The sequence below is a fragment of the Notolabrus celidotus genome, chromosome 17 (assembly GCF_009762535.1).
Source record: "Notolabrus celidotus isolate fNotCel1 chromosome 17, fNotCel1.pri, whole genome shotgun sequence".
NCBI classification, from domain to species: Eukaryota; Metazoa; Chordata; class Actinopteri; order Labriformes; family Labridae; genus Notolabrus; species Notolabrus celidotus.
In genome coordinates this window covers 14,225,694-14,248,858 of record NC_048288.1, presented here as the reverse complement: position 1 = coordinate 14,248,858, position 23,165 = coordinate 14,225,694, and the positions used below count along the sequence as shown (strand labels likewise).

The 23,165-nt window shown below is 40.3% G+C and overlaps 1 protein-coding gene across 4 annotated transcripts in view; it reads left to right on the top strand.

Moving 5' to 3' along the window:
* arhgef4 (Rho guanine nucleotide exchange factor (GEF) 4) overlaps window positions 1–23,165 on the top strand; it is a 113,450-nt gene that overhangs the window by 52,001 nt on the left and 38,284 nt on the right. For 2 of the 4 annotated variants that reach the window (XM_034706438.1, XM_034706437.1), the window contains exons 4-5: window positions 1,160–1,432; window positions 1,827–1,956. In XM_034706438.1, coding sequence (XP_034562329.1) covers window positions 1,160–1,432; window positions 1,827–1,956 — 403 coding nt within the window. Of the gene's footprint in view, window positions 1–1,159; window positions 1,433–1,826; window positions 1,957–7,902; window positions 8,618–23,165 lie in introns of those variants that run through there. The other 2 variants (XM_034706436.1, XM_034706439.1) reach the window with 2 other exon arrangements.

Here is a 23,165-nt window from a genome sequence, read left to right as displayed (position 1 = left end):
TGTTTAGGGTATTTTAAGACTCAAACGGTCAGCCTATCTCAGCTAAGCAAATACAGATTTAAGTCCAAAATTAATCTAGACACATTACATGCAGAGATTTGAGAACTGTATAAGATTTAGGCAAATGACTTACCATAACTGCTAACTTATTTAATATTTTCCCAAATTCTACTCATTAATAGCTTTTAACATTAAAGAAAAAAAGGTTTTAGAGCATTTTTGCGTCATGTGTTTTTTAAGTAATTAAATGTGCAACCATTATACTCGCCAAACTAGTTTGAATATACGCTACACATATAATCTTTATTCAGTGGGCGCTCTCCAAATTCAAAGTTCATCTAAGTCACAACCAAACTGCTGAGTCATTGAAATTGTGAAAATGTCATATTGATTTGCATATTGGTTCACAATTGACATTTATCATTTCATGTCCATTTGCAAAGATTTCTACCCAAGTAATATTTAAAAAAATGAATTTGGCCTTCATAATGTAACATTTTGTAAAGTTGACACTAAAGAGGTCGTTCAATTAGAGAAAGATATTTTTTACTAATAATAGAAATAATAAAAATAAAAATAATAAAAACACACAATAGTATTAATAATAACAATCATGATAACAACAATAATAATAGTAATAAAAATAATAATGAAAATAAATTATGAAACGTATTATTATAAATGTCCTTATAATAATAATAATAATGGTAATACAAATAACAATGCTAGCCATGCTTATTATTATTGTTATTGTTATTATTGTTATTATCATTATTATTATCATCATCATCATCATCATCATTATCATTATCATTATCATCATCATCATCATCATCGGTATCGTTATTATTATTATTATTACTATTACTATTATTATACTTATAATCATAATATGAATCTCATACTGTTTGAAACCCTAGTGTTGGCATTGACTAGCTGACTCTTTCTCGGTAAGAGAAGAAGGTGCCTGTGCAACATTCTGTAGTTATTTTTATGTCCATCCACAAGATATCATAAAAGCTTGTAGACACCAAGACTGTTTACCTTACTTGTGTCAAGATGTTTTATCACCATCTACAGCCACTGTCGCCATCTGCAATCATGATCTAACCCTAACCCCTAACCCCTAACCCTAACCAGTAAACTGTGCCCTCATAAGGGCATGCCAAATGGTGGCCAGGTTTCCAGCCAGTCCAGCGCAGGAAAGCTTCTGGTAGAGAAGACTGAAGGGAAAGCTTGTGTGGCTCCTGATCGGTTGAGGAAAAGCCACTGGGTGGATATGGACCATGATGGAGTTGGCCAGCAGAGAAGGAGAAAGTGTTCAGATGACCTCTGGATTGAAGAGCAAAAGAAATACAAATGTAAACTGGCCAGAGTCACCAGGAGGAGCCTGGGCCAGCTCAACGCATTGTTATCTGAAGACTTGGACAAAGTAAGATGTTGCCACAGCAAGGTGGGCCGGCAAAACTAAGGTCCAAGCCTTGGAAATCTCTATGATCTTCATCTTCTTCCTTCCTTGACTTGCTTCTGAGTTTCCGCTTCTCTTGAACTTTATCTTCCTCTTTGATGACTTCTGACCGTTCTTCTTGGAAATGAAGCTTGGCTTTATCCGTTTTCCCTTTATTTTTCTGGCATGGCCTCCTGTTCTCTTTTCTGCATTTGTCTACAACTGAATGAATACTCATTAACCTCATAATCTTTTCTTATAATACATCGTCTTGTTTCTAAAAAAGATTGTCTCTTGAGGGTTTATATCCAGTTGATAATTTCAAACAAACTGATGTCAATAAAGATATAATGAAACAAATCCATTGTCCTTCTTACAGATCGATGCTGGAGTCATCTCAGGGCCCGTAGAGGCCTTCCGGGGGATGCCCCTCAAGTCCCACTGCTTCTCCCAGAGCACCCCCATTGGCCTTGACTGCCTAGGCTGGAGAAGCCACATCTCCTTGTCCTGTAAGTACCCGCTCTGGTTCAGTTATCTTTCATTTTAGCTTGTTCATTCCTATCTAGAGTTGGAGAGGGGGATTATCAAATGGTACACTGGCTGAATGAACGATTGAAACTTGAACATTTTGATCACTAATTTAATACTTCTACCAACATGATGTCAATTCCTTTCATCATGGTGCTGCCTCTGTAGCAATAGATCTGTTAGTTGAGGTCTTTTCAAGTCCAGATGTTGAAGTCCATGTACCGATGTGTTCTTGAGCCGGCCCAAGCTAGGCTTTATGTTTGTCTTCTCTAATATGCTGGACGTCTCTGTCACTCAGCTCCCTTTCTTGTTTCTGCGTGGTATTCCTTCTCTTGTCTTCTTTTCTCTGCTGTTGACTGGTCAGCGTTTAAAAGTGGATCTTAAGTTTTATGCTCCCTAAATAAATTGAATTGATATTAAAGCTATTATCCATTGGAAAGAAATATTTTTGCCACTTTGTCAATAAGAAGAGGTAAAATCATAAACTTGATAAATATGCTCTACATCCTTTTGTGGATTGATTTGATAATACATGAGCGATCTGAATGCCCCTGACATCACTTTTGGGATTCAGAAATAATGATGTGGCTATGGCGTGTTTATTAGAATCAACTTTATGTCGTTGTACAAGTACAATGAAATTTCATCTGACTTCTCTCCATTTAAATGAAATAAAATGAAATAAAATGAAATAAAATGAAATAAAATGAAATAGAAGACATAAATATAAATATATATATATATATATATATATATATATATATATATATATATATATATATATATATATATATATATATAAAAATAAATGTACAAATAGAAAAATGTACAAGTATAAATATAAAATGTAGGGTTTTTGACCAGATTCAAGTTTTCAACACAGCTGGGTGATTAGTAAGAAATCTGGGTAATAACTCTGGTTGTCAGATGATTATGTTCAATAGTTAAGATTATGGAGGCTCTCAGTAGTTATTACTAAATAACAGTGATTCTGGTTAGCCTGATTTCACCCCTGTGATTTTTTGACAAATTTGTACTCAGGTAAACTGGAATCACTCATTGGTTGACATTTAGCATTTTCTATTACCACATAGATATTACATCAGATTATTGATTGAAGTTGTATCAGTGATGGTGATATGTCATTGACGGTCCAGTGATCTAGGTATCTGTGCAGCACCTCAACTGTTGTAAGAGGAAAAGTCTGCAGTTCCTCATTAAACCTGCTGGCTGCAGCAAACTCTCACTGAAACTTAAAGCTATGAGCAACTCTTGCAGATTACAATCAACCATACCAACAGACACCAATCCTCCAATTGGGGGAGGTGTGCATTTGTTTTTTTTCTTTTTAGATGTTTTGCTTATTTTATTATCAGGTGACAAAAGAAAGGACTGAGTTATCTACCCTCATCAGACATCTTTAAGAAGAGTCTTACAGAAGGAAAGAAGCACAACAGCACATAGCTGATACCATTGTAAACAAAGTTGTATGTTCACTGATATCCAACGTGGCTTTTAACATATCATTTTTACTTTGTCATGTTGCATTACAGAAATAACATCGCTCTTCCCTCCTCTAAATTGAGATTCAAACATTTTTACCTTCTTTTTGATTTTTGGTTATAAATACATTTTGCATGCTCTCACTGTGAGGTATGCAGATCTCCATAATGTAATTAGAAACATAGAGATTCAAGGACGCAGAATGCATTTATAATTAGTATATTAGAAGTATATCAGCATTTAGAATTACACACTACAATGATATATGAAATTGTATGAGGTTTATCAGTTTAGTAGGGTACAAGTTTTGAATAGTGCACTCCCTTTGTAGATTATTAAAGGGTGATGAATTAATATTGTTTCCCATAGTGAAGTGAATGCATCACTTCCTACAGTTCATACTGCATACAGTGTTCAGCTGCACTATGGTTGTGATGGACATTGAATGTGTTTCAGATGCAGAGCAGAAGTAGTCCCCATGCTTTTTGCTTTACCCACATCCTGATAGTATATTTAGTTTTGTGTATGTAGTTACAAGTGTACTCTGAGAAAATACAGTGTCAGATTAACAAGTATAGGGAGACACCCTCGAAAACACATAATGCAATTAAGTATGCAACATTTGTTTTGTCTTCTTGTCTTTTCTCTTTCTGTTTTTTGTGGTCCGGCTCGCTGCTGGAAAACACTGATAAGAGAGTTTGCAGTGGGGGGGTCACACTTACTGGCCTGGTGCTGGCTGAGGGTCCACTTACACTCATTTGGGACTGTAATTTCTTGCTTTCAGTGTGTGTGGCCTTTCTTGTCGACAGCATTTCACCCTGCTTTGAGCTAGTAGATATTGCGTTTTCTTCAGTGTTGCTGCCGCTCATTTCAAGTCTGCCCTTCTCAATCCCTGCGACTTGATTGGTTGTTCGTTGCTGTATTCTTCTTCTCTCTAATGTTGGGCGGCAACTAGCGTTTCAGGTGCATCAGTCCCCCTCCCTTTCCGGTGTTTGGGTGATGTAATCATAGGTTTAACCATATCAAAAATGTATCAAACATTTCTTATATTTCTATCAACTATATCTTGATAATTATTGTTATTGTTTTATCGCCCAGCCCTATGATCAGGTACTTCAGGTCAGCAGCCTCATACAGGGTTCTCTGCTTAATACACTGTTTCCCCAAAGGCTCACTGTCAGCGTGTGAGTAGCCTACTTTGCAACTTTCATTCGCAAAGCCCTGACATCTTTTTTTTGGTTTTCAATTATATCATAGGTATTCCATTAGTGATAGGTAGATTGTGTTAATTAATTGTGTTTACATCACATGGCACATTTAGCCAGTGCATTTTTAGAATACAGAAATGATTGCGTTCTGATAGGTTGTGAGGGGGCATACGAAGCAGTACAAGTCCGTGGTCCATGATTTTAATCATGCACTACACCTAATGGAAAATGCAGCATAGCATGCAGTGCAAACTCACTGTATTAGACTGTCTAGGAATGGAAATGAGACAGCACACCACAATAAAGCCACTTACGTCTTTGCTATGCATTATCATCCCAATCCCCAGCAGGGCAGAGTTAAGCTGTGCAGTGATACATCAGATTTCCTCATGTAATCTTTTAAGGTGGTTTCATTAGGCTGAATTCCCTGGGCGATGGCAGTCTGATCTTGGAAAGTCACACAATCAATTGTTAAGTTAGGTACTGTAAGTGTATGGCTTTAGATTCTGACTCATTGTTTGTGACTGGCATATGACAAAGCTTCATGAGCAACAATGTAGTAGGACTGCCTTTTGAAAGTAGTAAAAGTAAAAGGTTTTGGACTGTCTGGTTTAACAGGATTCCAAATAGATTCTGGAAGGTTCTGTTCTTTTTTGGCATGAATCAGTGTCAACTCTCAATCAAAAGGTCGGGGGTTCAATCCCAGGTCCTGCTGCCCACATGCCGAGGTGTCATTAGGCAAGACACATAACCCCAAACTGCCCCTGCCTGCTATGCCAGCGTGTGTGTGAATGGGATTAACAAATACTGATGGGTGCTTCACATAGCAGCCGCTGCCATCATGTGGTGTGAATGGGTGAATGTGACATGTGATATAAAAGCACTTTGAGTGGTCAGAAGGCTTGAGATAGTGCTATAAACTGTAAATACAGTCCATTTACTATTACACACACATCAGCAGGGTGATATATTTCTTGTTTGGTGTGTGTACTCATATAATTCTTCCCTGTGTGTGTGTGTGTTTTTCTCTTAGTGTATCTTGGCACACATATCTACTACCTTGGGAGCAGTGTCAAAATCTGCCTTTCTTTGCTTCACTCCATGCTTTTTGGCTAGCACTGTAGCGTCTTCATTTCTTGCCCACTGTATTATGTATGGAGTGACAGTGACAAGTGTGAAGTTATAGCTGTGACATGCAAGCAGTGAATTCATGTGAGAAAGATTAAAGAAGGATACTTTTATAAAATCCAACTAAATACGAAAATTGACTAGGTAATGTAACGAGAGGGGCAAGAGTTTGACCTAAGTGTTGTTTAAGGGGTGTATTTGGCGTTGGCTTATCCAAATAACAAAATATATAGAAACATATTTTCTGACTGACTTCTTGTTTTATGTCACATAGTGATAGTTTTGTTTTACTTTATTTAAATGTATTTATTTTTTCTCCAAACACTGAGGAACACAAGCCTAATTCTATTACTTATTTTTATTTGGACAGGCCAGAAATATTAAAGATAACTCCCAACTTATCTATATAAAAAAAAAGGAATCTCTCCTTTTTTGTTTTGGTTGACCTCTGGTGGTTTCCCTCAGAGGTGCAGGTGAATAATCAAAATGAGATAAGATAAGATAATATCATTTGCACTGTTATCTATTTACATTGTCCATTTTTAAACTGTCACTGCACTACCTGCACTGTGTACATAGGACGTTTTTATATACTTTATTTTATTATATTTTATTGTATTTTATATTTAGATTTTAGATATTTAAAAGCTGGAAAAGAGAAACAGCATCTTGTTTTTCCTGTATGTCTCGTATATACAGTCAAAATTGACAATAAAACCTTTGAATCTTAATTCTTGAATCTTAGATAGGTGCATCATAGCACATCAATGCTGTATTATGTTTTAGGGCGTGTGTTTTCAGTTCAGAGTTCAGTTGGGTGCTTGCTTTCAGATAGAAACTGTTCATAAATCATGTGGTGCTTGTTTTAAAGGACCTGTATCATTTTCTGAAGGGCAGCAGTAATCGACAGGTTAATCAATGCGTTACATAATTTATCATACATTTTCAACGCTACTTGAGTTTTTTACACATATTTTATTTACTTAAAGCTAGGGTTGGTAGTCACGGAAAACTAGCATGAATTTAGATGTAGCATTTCCTCAGGACTCCGTCTAACCCCTCCCCCCCTCCCCTCAGAGCTCCTCCAAAACGACGCCCCCCGCTCACATGCACGAGTGCTGCTGCTTCGCGATTCAAAACCGGTCCTCAGCACATAGTTTGGGTTTTTCACTACGTCAACTCATGTCTCACACAGCGGTAAGAAAACACCAAAACATTCTCATAGTGAAAGTTAAAAACACAAATAAACATGAAATGTACGCGCAGGAGGCGAGCAGAGCGGCAGGACAGAATTTGATTGGTTTCATAATTTGGTTCCCAAAGGCGGTGATTGGTTGGTGTTTTCACAGGTTCACTTCGGCTGTAGATGGCAGCTTTTTTTCGCTCCTTTTTAGGAACACATTATGTATTGATTGCCATCGGGACATAAAGATCATTTTAACTAGTATAACAAAAAGTGGATCTAAATCTGACTACCAACCCCAGCTTTAACATTTAACTAATAAGTCAGTTGAGTGATTGTGATCTGACTGCTAGAATATGATCACCTTTTGATGTAACCTTAAAATCCTGTGAAATTAGGATTTTCTCTTTTATATTGCTCATGTTGATACTGCATTCATTATATACATACAGTACCTACTTAACATTGACTGCATCTCATGTAAAATAGTCACAGATGATTGTGGCCAAAATTACTAATACATTTAATCTTTAATCTGCTTTGTAACACACTGGAGATTTCAAAAGCACATATATGATGGACTAAGTGTATGTTTGTGTGTTAGTGTGTTTGTGTGTATGGGTGGGTGGGGAAGGGTGGACTGAGGGAGGGCAGGCTCTTTTCAATCTCCAGTTAAATGGATCCTGCGCCATTAGTGAGCCGTCCACACTGTCGCTGGCAGGCAATTGACACAGTCGAGCTACAGGAACCTCCCTGTAGGACCCCCACTGATGTCAGCCTGGAGACAGGGAGAGAGAGAGAGTGAGGGAGAGAGAGAGAGTGAGGGAGAGAGAGAGAGAGAGAGTGAGGGAGAGAGAGAGAGTGAGGGAGAGAGAGAGAGAGAGTGAGGGAGAGAGAGAGAGAGAGAGAGAGAGAGAGAGAGAGAGAGAGAGAGAGAGAGAGAGAGAGAGAGAGAGAGAGACTGCGTGTTGATGTTAGGAAATGAAGCAGTGTGCAAATGGATAGAAAGACACAGCACAACAAGAGCAGAGAGAGAGGGAGCAGCCACTGTATGAGCAGGGATCAGGAGCAGAGAGTTGAAGGGAGGAGAGAAGCGTTGTTCTGTGCTTGGGAGGAGGAAACAGCAAGTTGACAGCTGAAGCTTACCTCAGCGAATAGCGCAGTAGATCAGCCAGGAGGACACCTCCCCTTCCTCCTCCTCCTCTGCACTCTCTCCCTTCTGGGAGAATAAACCACCTGCTCAGGAACCTCTTCATTTCCACTCACCTCTTCACTGCTCACTTTCATTTACCCCCGGTGTATGGTGCATCCAAACTGGGATGCGGACCCAACAAGGCTCAGAGGGGGGCGTTCCCTTGCCTGGGGGCAGCTGTGGCAGCAGTGGCAGTGGCAGCTTGGGGCTGTCACCAGGGTCTGACTCGGATGGTGGAAGCCCTACAGGCGGTGGGGTGGACAGCATTGTGGACGGAGGTCTCGGAGTCAGTGGATGTATGGGGGGAAGTGGAGGAGGAGGAGGAGGAGGAGGAGGAGGAGGAGGAGGAGGAGGGGGGAGCTTGGGTGGAACTCTGAGGGGGGTCCTGTCTCGCTATTGGAGCTTGGAGAGCCTGCACTCCACCACAGGTAAGTGCCCGGCACACATGATGCAGGTTGGTGCAGATATCCTCTAGTTCAGTGAGGTGCGATACAACTTGCACACATAGAGTCTGAATGCAATCACACCTGCAGACTGACACACTCCCATGAGGTTAGTGTGTTACAAAGGGGTGGATAATAAGTACTGTGAGTGTATGAGTGTGTGGGGGTGTGGGGGTGTGGGTGTGTGTGTGTACATGTTGGTGCATCATGGCAGTTAACACCAGCTGACAGGAGATATGCTATGTTGACGTTTGGGTGGGCCAGCTCCATGGCTTTCTAGTCATGCCCCAAAAATCCAGGAAGTAATACTGGCTTCTCCTGCCAAGTGTTGAATTCCAGCAGTCTTATTTATTTCACTGATTTCAATCTGTGTGCTTATCAGTTAAACACATTGGTTTATACCAATGGTTGTTTGCCAAGGCTGAACCCATTTTGGCCTCCAGGTAACATACACAGAATATGACTGAGCATCCCAAACACTCTGTACCTGCTTTTTCCAAGATTTTTGCCAATTTGTTTTTAAATAACTTCACAGAGATGACGATAAAGAAAAGACAAGACATATGAGGGGCTTGAAGATCCACAGGAAAACTTAAACCTGCAATTTTGTGATGCTATGGTTAATGTAATGTCGACACTTAAAACAGTGTAGTTTTGATTATTTTGCTTAAAACATTCATGAAAGTATGAGAGTGTTTGAAACCAAGCCACTGTTGAAATCACTCTTTATTTCATTTTATTTAATAGGCTTTTTCCAGTTGATGGGTTGAGTCCATTTCCATCAGTTTCTGGGTTTTTTGTTTTTTATTTTATTATTTATTTAAAGGGACAGTGCATATCAATTAACATTTCAACGTAGCATTCAAGTAAATATGCCAGAGTTAGCCATATGGCTAACTTTCATCTGTAGTCCTCTGCAGGTCAGAGTAGAGTTCATAAAAATAGATAAAGATAAATAACCCCAGATGGAAACAATACATCATGATAGCGTCAAATATACAAAATAGTGCAAATTAGTTAAAGTTAAAGTGCTATTCGGTGCCATTGGTTCAACACAGGAAGTCTAGTTGTCAGTGACTGGTGAAGGATGGATTGTATACATTTTGCTGGAGTAGGGGGAGGAGGGTTGAAGATGTGCAGAAGAGTGGGAGGAGGGTCGGATACAGCTCTGAACACAAGAACATAAGCGTTTGTTGTTTAGTTGGAGGAAGAGGAACAAGTATATGTGCTGCTAAGCTGTGGTATTAAAATGGGTACAGTGCATGTAAGAAATCTGAGTAGTCACATGTAATAAGTGATGTTTATAGGTGAATGTCCTTGACAGAATGTTTTTTCTTAATTCTCTTTCATTTTGAGGAGCCACAGTATTTCTTCCTGGGCACCTACCACACAGAGCGGCCTTGATATGCTCTTTACACAGTGCAAATATATAGAAATCTGTCTCAACATCACATAGAGTGAAAAAGTGTGGTCGCAATTTCCTATGGAGCATATCCAAGGGCAAACATCTATCAACCAATTGGCAGCACTCAAAGTTACAAAATGTATTGGACCCAGCACAAACGTTGCCTTTTGTCAGAGGACGTGGGAGGAGCTTTGCCTGGCATTGTCAGAGCAAGTCACAAACGATGATGAGTCCGGATCCTCCAAGTCATTTTTATTTTGTTTTAACCCAATATCAATGGGCACAGACCAGGTTGGACAAAGGGATAGGCTGCTTAGTGTAATAACAAGATGCAACATCAGATTTGAATTGTTTCTTGCTGCTTTGGTCCACACTGTCACGATAATGAATTTGGAATTGAGAAATCTTTTATCTGAGTAATTTTTAAAGGTCCTGATACACTAAGATGTGAAAAGTTACAGTCTAAATAGACACAATAACACATAGGAGATGGAGGGAAAATGATTGAGTTGAGATTTCTCCTGGATGGAAAATTTTTGGATTGAAATGCGATGTGATGTACATTGTTTGATTTTTCCCTTTTTTTTGGTGTGAGCTAGTACAAAGTGACACAAGGACGTGTCTCCAGACAACAATGAGCCCCTGTGACTGATAGTAAACTCTCTCTCTCTTTCTCCCTCACCCTCTTCTTCTCCCTTTCTCTTTCTCTCTCATATCTTTCTCTTTAACCCATTTCGTGCATGAACTCCTTTCATTTGCCAACACTGAAGCCCTGATATTTCAGGAAGACGCTTTTCACACATGCACCTCACAGTGGGAGATTATCTGTGTCATACTCACTTTCTCAACTCGACACACCCAGTTTGCTTTAGGTAAGGTGGGCGACTAGCTTAGTAGTGCATCGGGGTGGAGTCTTCTACTACTGTGTCAGGATGAATATCACCACATTAGGTTTAAAGGTTGTTTATGCAAGACGAACACAATGGTAGAAAATAATAAAGTGGCAACTTGGGCAAGAGATAGTGTAAGGCAGTTAAACATGAATGAACACTGTCTTCACACAAACGTGGTAGCAGGAAAGGTCCTAATAAACTTGGAGTGAGCAGATTCTTTCATTTGCATCCACACATGTGGCCAGCATGGACCATGTTGGGACATTTCAGATGTGCAGGAAACGTCTAAAATGACCACCAAAAACGGTTTAATCCATGTTGGTTGTGTTGGAAACAAGAAATAGTTGCACTGGCATACATAGGCATAGAATTGGTGAGGGATGGTAGGGATGTGTTCTCAAAATCCACTCTTTTCTACATCAATCTCTGGTCCCAACTTTGAAATACTGGCTGATTAACTGCAATTTCATGCTAAGCCATTAAAGAAAAATGACGCAGCAGTATTCATTTGTATCTCCTTTTGCCATTGGGTTAAGCAGAGGTCATTATCACAAGAATTAAGTTGTCATTGTATTGTAGTTCAAGTGAAAATCGTTGTGGGAGTGCTAACACTTACTTTGCCTCAAGTGAATCAACGATTGATAATAGATTTTAGAATTTGCATTTATCTATCTGTGTCTGTAAATGGCTCATAGACACCTGGATATTGGGCCCTCTGTCTTCTTGGAGGAATTTTCATCTGATATTTGAACCTCTTGTATGTATTGGCTGCATTTAGAAACAAAAGCATTAGTTAGGTACAATGAAGCAGCAACCTCCAGTCTTGAGAAATGAAGCTATTTCTAAAAAGTGCAGTTCCACAAGTGTCCACTTGAGGCTGACAGCAAAAGCTCCTGAGGCCACATACACAGCCTCTCTAAAGAGCTCATCTTTACAGTAAAAATAAACATGTTTAATAATTTTGCTCTGAATATCTCATTTCTTTTTACACACACTTTTTTTTTTAGAACTAATTAATTTTTAAGATGTTAAGGTTACAAGTTTTGAATAAGTAGGGGCATGGCTGGCTTTACTGATATGCAGGCACACTGTAACTGTTAGCAAGGAGGCTAAAGACCCACCTCAAGGTTTTCCTCTATGCCTCTTGCTGGGTCGCCCTAAAGCGACTGCCATCAACAGGCTGAAAACCCTTGCTTCAGAATCAATAGGTGATATCACACAGACTACGACCATGTATTATACGATCTATGGGGACCACACATAGACTGTATAAATAATGGACGTAGTATCCGTGACGTCACCCATCTGTTCCTGAGCGCAGTTTTGAAGCCAATCGATGGCGGCAGCCATATTGGAAATGCGGACCTCAACCAGGCAGAGTGTGAAGTAAAGAGGTGGGATTTGAGCCTCTTAGCCAACAGCTATGTGTTCCTGGCCGGGAGTCAAGTCAGTCATGTCCTTATTTGGGCAAAAACTCGTAATCTTACTATCTTCTGAACCGTCAGGTTAGATAAAAAATTCACCCTCCATACAGTGTGTGCCGATAGAGAAATTAGCTACATAGAGTAAAGCCGTTTTTTGAACTAGACTGTAAACATGTTTATTAATGCTGCAAAGATCTTCTTTTTCCCATTCATGTCTATGTGGTTTCTGGTGTTTCTGCATCCAGCCTCAAGCGGATTCTTGTTGAATTGCAGTTTGTAACACTTCATGGGCTTCATAGTTTGGTAACTAATATAAGGTTATAGGGCCTGTGTCAGTGTTCTTACTGAGTGCTGCATCCTTCCCTGGAAATGCTTTGTCATGCCTGACCCGAGACCTCCAGGTTGAATTGAGTAGTTTTGTTTTCTTTCTCACCAGCAACAATGTAATTCATCCAAGAGGTCAAGAGTTGGAACGTTTCTATGGCTGGTTCATATTTTTGTTAACTTTGCCTCAGTGTGGGTCAGTTCAGTGTAGCAAACCCAGCTCGCAACTCTGAAGCACACTGTTCATACACACACACACACACACACACACACACACACACACACACACACACACACACACACACACACTGACAAGTGTCCTTATCTGTGTAGTAAGAGACAGTCAGGGAGGGAAGGATGTCTTGAAGCATCCATCACTTAAAATGTTCGGCACAGGGCACTCTGGGAAATAGGTCACTGTGAAACATCCATTTAGCCCGGGGCATCTCTGTGCTTTACCTCTGTTAAAGTAACTTAGCTGAGATGGGGACAGTGGAAACAAAGAAGTGAACCACTGCAATGAATCCTCTTCTTTTATCCATTCATATGGTACTTTGTCGTTGAATTCATCACTGAAGCACAGCAGCAGTCTGCTTTGGATGGACATTGCAACACACAGAACCCCGTCAGGTTCACTGTGTTTAGGGAATTCAGTCATTACTGAACCATTAGAATACATTTGATAATGACAGCCTCAACATAGGCAACAATTAAAAAACTCTCCACAATAATGAGACATTTTACTGCACCGTATATTTCTTCTTGTCTGCAGCTGATCAATGAAATATACAGTTCAGGTTGTTCCAGCAGTCAACCTGGGTATGAAAACTGAAGCGCAATCTAAAGTGCTGAGAGCAATTAACTCCTCTTAATGGCATTGTTGTCTCCAAACAGCCCATTACCTCATGTCAGAGGAGCATGCTAAAAGAGATTAAATGCTGTGGTAGTTGTTGTTTAGGGGCACATGTCGTCATGTAGCAAGCAAAGAGAGGCTTTTCCATTAATCAATACAGTCTCCGGTTGTTTCTCCAATGATGATTGATTGAAATGTTAATTAAAAATGCGCCAAATTTTGGAAACTTTGTAGAACTCTGCTACTCTGAGGATAAAAGTCCCACGGTTAATGATAAATTAGATTCACTTTTCTTTGTTCCTTTCAAGTTCTAATTTAGTGCTTTAGTACTTACGGTGTTTGTAGAGTTTACACAGTTGTTGAAACACAGAGGGAGTTCCTGGGAATGCATACTAGTTTAGTTTTTTATCAAGATTTCAAAATATTATTTAATATATTTTTTTTTCTCAATACGTCACTGGCCTGATTTGCACAATCTACACAGGACTTCAGCCCGCGGTCGAAACACAGAGGACAATGGGGGCACAGGAACCTTTTAGTTCAGGGGAAAGTAGTTCTGGGTGCTAAAAGACCCTGGAACTCTTGGTCGAAATGCGCCTATAATTCTAACTTGGGGTGAGTGGCGTGAGCGCGGTGGGATTGAAAAGCAACATCCAGCCTCCACATTATAATGCAAATTGTAATGCTCAAGCACATCTTCCTTGTTGAAGTAGAACAAACAGTGATCAACATAAATGTGTGAAAGGATTTTGTTGACACCACTCATTCAGATTGAAGTTCGTGAATGTTTTTGTTGCTGCCTCACAAAGGTTGGAAAGAGCTGTTGTTATTGACTCGGGGAAGGGAAAACCTGTTACATATGTATTTCCAACTATACAAGAGTATTTTTATTGTAAATTCTGTACAAGAATGTGTGTTCTTCTCCTCTGCTACATGCCGTACATCAGCCAATCAGCTGGCAGTCATGCAGTTGATGGAAAGCTTCTATCCTTTTTGCTTTTTTTATGTAAAATGTAGACTAGAACATAACTTCCAATGGAAAATACTCAAGTAAAGTACTGATTTAAAAAACTACTCTCAAAAAAGTAGTATGCAAAAAAGCAACTCTTTTACAGTAATGTGTAAATGCAGTTTCACTCGTAAAGTGGGTCTTCTCCAACTGGAAGGTTGGCGGTTTGATCTAGCCTCCTGAAAATACAAACCAAAGTGTTCTTAGGCAAGACACTGAATCATTGTAATGTTGTATCAATGCGTATGAATGGGATTAGCCAATACTGATGGCCTCCTACTATAGCATCGTCCGCCACCAGGGCATGGCTGTTGTGTAAAAGGATGAAAGTCCATTTAGCATTTAGCCTTGTGACTTTAGTGAAAATAAAGTGGAGGGGGATGAACGTTGAAAGATACATAACACGCAGGGACTCTGGGAGTCCTCCTCGATTCATGTTCACATTTTGAACTCCACTTTACGTCACTTGTAGGTTTATTTTGTCTGAGAAATGTGAAAGGTTACTCAATCTATCACACATTTTATTTACATTTTTACTGATTTCTTTCTCAACCTCTCTCTCTCTTTACGCCAACCTTTTTATCTCCTTCCTATTCCAAACTTTCCTATTTAGAAGTGTTGATATGGTTGTTTCTTTGAGGAGAATTGTAACATGCAGTTAAATTAGACTCCAGTTTGCAGAGAAGTTCACATTAATCATTGCCCCTCCCCCCAGATATCTCTCTCCACCGGGTTTTGTTTTTTCTTTTTTTTTTATAATTCCTTTTCTTTTTTCTTTTGGTAATAAAAAGATGCACATCCACACTTGCAGGTCCCTCTAATGCCCATTTCTTTGGCCTGAGCAGCCTTGTCAATTGCAGGGATCCAGCTTTACTGAGACCTTTATTCAGCTTTGCACAGACTCAAAGGCAGTTTGGCAAATTGAAATGTACATGTGGCATTTCATGCACATAAAAAAAGATTCTCCAAAAGTTTCAGATTTAACATACAATATGTCATTAACCACCTCCATGCGGCTGGTTTGGCTGCACCTCAACTTAACAGAATGCTAAAATTACTTCTCTTCTACTGGAGACAGAAGAAAGGAGAGAAAAAAAGACTAACTCCACGTCTGTGCTCTCTATTGGCAGGAAAATAGTGAAAAGGCTTTCTACTTTAAATAGATTTCCTCTGATGGCGAGAAATGACGACACCCATGGGCTGAGTAGAACTGAGACTGGAACTCTGGTTGTTTCTCATCCTGCTACTCTCTGTAGCATGAATCTCTGTCTTGCCTGTTTGCTGTTCGACCCATTGAGCCACAACCTTTTTTCCAGCAGGTTTTGCAGACAGGGGATATGTCATCTTGAATAACTCCCTGGTCATACTTGGTGAAACAGAAACTGCCAGCTGCCATCATTTCTTTGGATACAAAACTTTTCTGCTTGGTCCCTCTGTCTTAGCTTTCGATACTGATAGTCCCCTCTGTCAAAATCTCTTGATGATGATCCCTACAAGCTAATGAAGCAATGCGTAAGGTTGATAAGCACAGCATGTGGAGCTGGTGTACACAGGTGCCACTTTGTATTTGATCCGTGTAGAATGCACCAAAAATAACATACCAGCCCTTTTTTTGAGAGATTGAATACACCCGTTGCAGCAGAACCTTTATTGTTAAATAATCGCAATGTATGAAAGAGAGGTAAATGATGAAACTGGTTTATATCTGATGAATAAATGATGAAACACTTCTTCATGATGAAACAGCTGTGTGCATACTTGCATGCTGACTGGCTCGGTACTTGTTGGTCAAATGTGTCTCTGGTGTAAGTGAATGACGTAGTAGTAGCATGTTGTAATGTATGCATGATGAACAATATAATCTGCATCTCCTCTAGGCAGCAGCAATAGCAGGGTAGGCGAGTTAGACTGTGCAGGCCAGGTAGAAGTGTGTCTGTCATTCCTTCAGGTTGATGCAGCACTAGCCTCAGCTTCAGTTGAGAATCAGTGCCTGTGCCTCGACATGTCCCCAGTGGACAACGACAACAACAACAACGATGAGTCATCTTCTTAAAGAATACATCCATTCCCTGTACTGGTGTACAGAACAGGCTGCTGGAGTCTGCTGTAGGACTACTTTATGTACAGAGCTGGCCTGAATGGTGAACCCACTGACTTACAGAAATCTGTATGCAAAAGGTGCTACTAGGTTGAAGGGAGGGAGCACTCCAAATCTTGCAAAACACTGCAGTGACAGACATGCAGACTTCTTCAAGAGGTTCATGAAAGGTCATAAGCTAGCTTGCTAAACCCACAGGTGCAATGCTGATGAGCTCTTGAATGATATAAATTACTCAAAGTTAGATTATGGGTAGTGTACAAGGGCAGAGAAATGGGTAGGGACATGAAGGAAGTGTACCATGAAATATTGAGCAGGAGTTAATTTGTCCCTACTTGTAATTTAATCTAGTAAAGACAATGTATTTCCTGAATCTACTGAATCACTCTGGACCTTTGCAGGACTCCATCAGCTGTCACTCTGCGTGTGATGTGAACAGAGACTATCGACTGCTATGTGCTACTGGTACTTCAAGAATTATGAAGAGCTACACTGAGATTAATGATCAAATGTCCTGTTTGTGTTTTACAAGTGTCCTTATGTATCTGCACGCCCTCGCTGTCTCTCCCTCTGCCTCTCGACCCCTAGGGCTTGGGGAGTATGGTGCGTTAAAATATTAATTTATATTCCTGTAAGATTCTAAGGTTGCGGTGGGACACTGAAATGATATAACCTCAGCATGTGAGCGTGTAGTTGAAAAATTTGACCTGCCCCCAGACGCTCCTCTTTGCAGGAAATGTTCATGCAAATTGATAATTAACGGATATGAAACAAGATTAAAAGTCTTTGCAGCTGCAAATACTGGTCAGCAAGGAATTGAGAAGCATGCATGGAAGAGACTGCAATCAACAGCCTTAAGAAATGATGACCACTTGTAGTTGTTTATTGGGTAATTCATAATTCTTACAGATGTCAGGAAGAATGCAGCGAGGTGAGTGAAGCAGTAAACCTCTCTGTTTTACTCAGATGTATTATTAATGAGTTACATTAAGTAATAACAAGAGAGAGTAGATTGTGACAATATACCTTTTCCTGCAATGTTGACTTAATGTAGAAAATACAGTGCATTATTATTTTAATGAATAATATAATACACTTTGGGGTTTTACTATATATACAAAGAAAATTCACCAATAATAAAGAATACATGTGTATGCAGGGATTAGAGAGTTTCACCCTCAAAGCTTTCACTGTCCTATCTAGTTGACCAGTTTTCCTGCCTTTGTAACATTCACTGTCTTCCTTGGCATATACTGACACATGTATTCTACCTCGTCTTCTGAGCTGCCCCAATCAGAAGTAGATTTCATACTGCTGCTGAGTCACCTTTGGATCACCATCATAGTTTGTCTACTTTAGCACCAAATCCCAATTTTTTTTAATCTCGTGACTCTTTCCAGAGCAGGTCGAGAGCGTACTCTATGTTATATTATTAGCAAAGACCACAACGTCAAGACAAGATAAGATCCAGTACCATCTTACAGGCAGGCCTCTGTCTTATCTCATCTTAATTCACCATGAGCAGAGCACTTTGCAGCATTTAACAAGTTACAGCAGCAAGGACAAACAGAAACCTCGAGCAGAACCAGACTCATGTTGGACATCTACAGTATCTGCCTCAACTGTGTTGGGGATGTTAAGGGGGCTAGAGGGAGATGCAGAAAAAGAGAGATGATAGTGGTTAGACAGATAGTAGTAGTTTTAGCAGCTGGACCCTGGCACGTCCACAGCAGCAGGCTGTCTACGGCAGCGATCCAGAAGAACCTACGAGACAAGGGAGCTCAGGGACTCCAGAGATCGATGGTTAGTGACTTAAATGGGACATATAGATTTAAAGTTAGTGACAGGCAGATAGAGGAGAGAGAGGGAGAGACAGGATCCCACTGTGTCAGTTCCTCCGGCATTACCAAGAGCTGGTCCAAGACTGAGCCAGTCCTATATGACCTTTATCAGAAAGGAAAGTTTTAAGCCTGTTCTTCAAAATAGAGAGGGTGTCTGCCTGCCAGAACCTGACTGGTAGATGATTCCAAAGGAGAGAGGAGAGGGGCCTGACAACTGGAGACTCTAACTCCCACACTACTTTGAGAGACCTTTGGCAGCAGGCCTGCATACTGGGAGCGTTCTATGTGTAATAGGCCACTATGACATATTTAAAGCTGGGGTTGGCAGTCTCGGAAAACTAGCATGAATTTGAATGTAGCATTTCCTCAGGACTCCGTCTAACCCCTCCCCTCCTCCCTCAGAGCTCCTCCATAACTACGTGCCCCCCCCCCCCACATGCACGAGCGCCGTTGACGCTTAAGTTAAAAACACAAATAAATTTGCCTATTGTTAGTACTTACTAACTGTCATTGTAGCATTATCCAGTTGTACTGGTGACACGATATCAGGAGAAAAGTTATAACACATATAATACTGTAACAGCTCTACTGTTTGTTAAACCTGTTCAGTGTAGATGTTCTTAATTCCTACAGTGTTGATGGTTAGTGAAGGCATCAGGAGAGGTGTAGAGTGTGTGAGCTGGAGAGAGGAGAGACAAGAGGAGAAGTTCTTCATTCATTCAAACATTGATTGTTGTGTTGTTGGTTGGCGTGCTCACGGCCGACAGTGAGCACGCCGGTTATTAAAGATCAACGTGTTCACGAATCGGCTCGTCATCACTACAATACATATACATTTTCTGTAGGACTTACTAAATGTCATTAACTCTTCTGCTTGTCAGAGCCCCCGTGGTGAGAGCTTTTCAGACTCTGATCCGGACTACACTGAGCAAAGCACCTCATCGGGTCAGAGGGGACGGGCCCGAGGTGGAGCGAGAGGGGCAGCCAGTAGAGTCAGGGGAAGTAGAGGCAGGAGACGAGGACGTAGAGTGCAGGAGGCGGGCAGAACGGCAAGACGGGATTTGAATGGTTTAAAATTTTGGCACCCAAAAAAGGCTGATTGGTTAGTGTTTTCCCAGGTTTACTCCGGCTGTAGATTGCAGCATTTCTTCGCTCTTTTTTAAGAACACATTATGTATTGATTGCCATCGGGACATTAAGATAATTTTAACCAGTATAACAAAAAGTGTATCTAAATCTGATTACCAACCCCAGCTTTAAGATACGAAGGTGTCTGAACATCAAGAGATTTGTGTCAGCAGAACGATTTTGAATTATATTCTAGATTTTATGGGGGGCCAGTGTAGAGAATCTAACACAGAAAAGATGTGCTCTCTCTTCCTAGTTCTAGCCAGTGCTCTCTTTCCAGATTCCATTTGTTTGTCAGAATCAACCCTTGCCTTATTTTCCTTGGCTGTTCCTGTTTCATTTTGAATTTTGAATGCTTCACTTACAGCAGTATTGATTGACTTTAAGTTAAAGCAGTGTATAACTCTCAGCAGAAAATGTACATTTTCTGCAGTTGTTTTTTTTTTTTTATCCTTTAGACAGTGTGTCATTCTGCTCTTCGGGTTATTACTTGCAATATTTACACTTGCTGTTGCAATCCTGTGACAGACACCCAGACTTCTCCAAAAGGTTCATACAAGGTCAGTTTATAGCTAGCTGACTAAGCCTGCTGTGTTATATGAGGTACTGAACATTAGAGCATCAATAGTGTACTGGTATAGAATTGGATAGTAGGGATGGGTACCCATCAATACTCAAGCAATTGCCCAAATGTTCCTACCGCCCTATATAATGCATGTTCCCTTGTGATTCATTTTGTTGATTTGTCCGGCCTGTCTTATGAAAGCCACTATCTTGTATTTTTATTCTTAACATTTCTGAATTGTTGACCATATACTGCTGCGTCTGAAGAGAGCTCTGGACTCTCAGCTTAACATTTAACCACTAAGTGTCCTGCCTGGAAACAGAAGGCAGACTTAGAATGCACGGAATGTAAGATAAGACCAAGATCCTGTCAAACTCAAGAACATCACACCTTAAGGTGCTGACATGTATTGATAGAGTTAGTGATGAAGATTTCTAAGGAATGAGGGTCTGGCAGCAGTTTTGATCTGAATGGTGATTCCAAATGCTGCCACTGCCTTTCATCTGTGGCACAATGTCATGATGTAGATTTAGCTTGTCTTAGAATCTTTGTTTACTAGTGTGGACTAAGCTTCTCAGATTACATTTTTATATATATAATTATTTATTTATTTGTTGATCCTCCCATCTCTCTTCCTCTATCTCTTTTCATGCAACCCTTTGCAATCAATATTTTTCTCTATGTTTATTGAACGAGCATGTCAGTGTCATATTTGAAATAGGAATGATGTCATTAATCTGTGAATATTGTAACAGGAGTCTTGCAAGACTGAACCAAGACAAGTGAGGATACTCTTCGTCGTGACTGTCTAATTTGCTGCCCCCTTACTAGTTCTGTTCTCTAATGTCTGAATACAGCCATGATAAACAAATAAAGAAATAAAGGGAAATCAGCAGAAGCCTACAATATGTTTGAAAGCCCAGACGTCTTCACTTCAATAAATAGATAAACTCATTGATGTGACAGATTCCTGAAAAGAGCTTTAGTCTACCTTTCCTTCCTGCTATTGTCCTTCATCCGCCCATCCCCCTTCTTTCACATGTCCTCTCCTCAGCCTCCCCGTTTCTCTGCTAATAATGCAGGCAAAGGTGTGCAGCAGCAGCATGAGGAGAAATTCTGAGGATTTTACAGACCTGCAGAGCGGAGAGGTGTGTTTGTCACATTCCACGCGGTGTGCTTTGGTGTCTTTATGTCCTTGTAATGTGAAGGCTTTCATACACTGCCCATGTATGGCTGTAAACACAGAGCCAGAGGAGTAACGCAGAGCAGCCTGGCATTTCCCTGCACACACTATACACCTCCCCCCTCCTCCCTCTATCATTTCTCTTCACTTCACTTGGTCAGAGCCTGGAAGTCCTCATCAGAGGAGATCAGTCATGAGTCCACACTCCCCGAATGTGTGTGACACAGTGAAGCTAAGATTTTAAACTTGTTCTCATTCTTTTGTGTGGATGTGATGAGTAATGGCACTGTGTGTTATTCCAAGCAGCAACGGGCCTTTTCGTCCAGATAGACTGGGCATAGTTGGGTTTCCCTTGATGAAATGTGTACTGCACTTTTTATTCCTCATAAGAGCAGAAGTGTAGAGGACTTTTGGAGAAGTAAGTGCTCTTTCAGGAGACTTGTCCATCCGCTGACAGTGGGTAACTGACCTTTTTTGCATAAAGTCTTTCCAATCTGTGCATTAGTAATTTCTTCCTGTGGTAGATGTTGCTATGATTATCTTGTACTGGATGAATGCTGATCAGCTGTTGCTTTCTCTCTCTCTCTTAAAAGCTGAAAACCACAACAGATTGAAACACAAATTTGCAAACTGCAAATTCCCCAGACAGTTTTTAGATTTTCCCTCCTGACATCATATTGTTTGACATTAATTGTGTAAGTGTTTTGCTGTTATCGCTTCTGTAATGTTGAATATTGCAGTAACATAAACAGTAAGCAAAACTAGTTATAGTTTGAGTACAGTTTGTCTATTTTCTATTTCTATGGTTTCTTTGTTTTTTATAAAAAGATAGCCAATCAAAGAATTAGAAGAAGAATCCATGACGTCACCCATCTATTTCTGAAGAGCTTTGTCCTTTAGCCTTTTCTTTAACAGCTACAGGGTGCCCACCTGTCAATCAAGTCAGTCATGCCCTTAATTAGGTAAAATTCGAAAGTTTAACATCTTGGAAAATAACAAGTTATAAAAAAATTCATCCAGCATCATGTGGTGATTGAGAAATTAGTAATCAGAGCTAAACCATTTTTTGAACCAGGCTGTAAACATGTTTATTAATGCTGCAAAGATCGTCTTTTATGAATGGGTGTGTATGTGGTCTACAGTGTTTCTGCAGCCAGCCTCAAGTGGACACTCGATGAACTGCAGTTTTTAGCACTTCTGCATGGACTTCTTATTTTCAGACCGGAGGTTGCCGCTTGTAGCCAATCCATATTTCAGTCAGGAGAGACACAGTTTGAAGATTGAAGGTTATTTATTACAACTTAATGAATAAAGAAACTTGACAGAAATCTTTGGCGTAAGGACTCTGTGGGGATAATTTTGTGAGCGTAGGATGTGTGAATTTGGCAGTAGAAGAAATCCCCCTAGAGTCCAGACACTGGTGGTGGTCGTTGATGAATTCTAGGGATTGAAGACTTTGCGGAGGCCAGGTGGAGATGAGGAGGTGGAGGGGATTGCACCATCAATGCAAGAAGGAGCTAGCTGGAGAGAGAGACACATTTAAAAAGACAGCAGAAAGTTGATAGGCTGGTGATAAGGGCGTGCCACTGAACTATTGGATGACAGGCGTTGCTGATTAACCAATGACAGCTCTGGAGCATGCAGCTGGAAGCGGGTGAGCTATTGAACGAGGGAGAGGGGAGTTAAACAACTGCTGTGATTGCTTTTGTAGTCTTCCTGTCCGAACTTTCACTCAAGCTACGTTCCTACAGGCTAACTGAAGATACACTCCTGGCAACAGTACTGCCATGTATATGTGTGTATTGGAGAT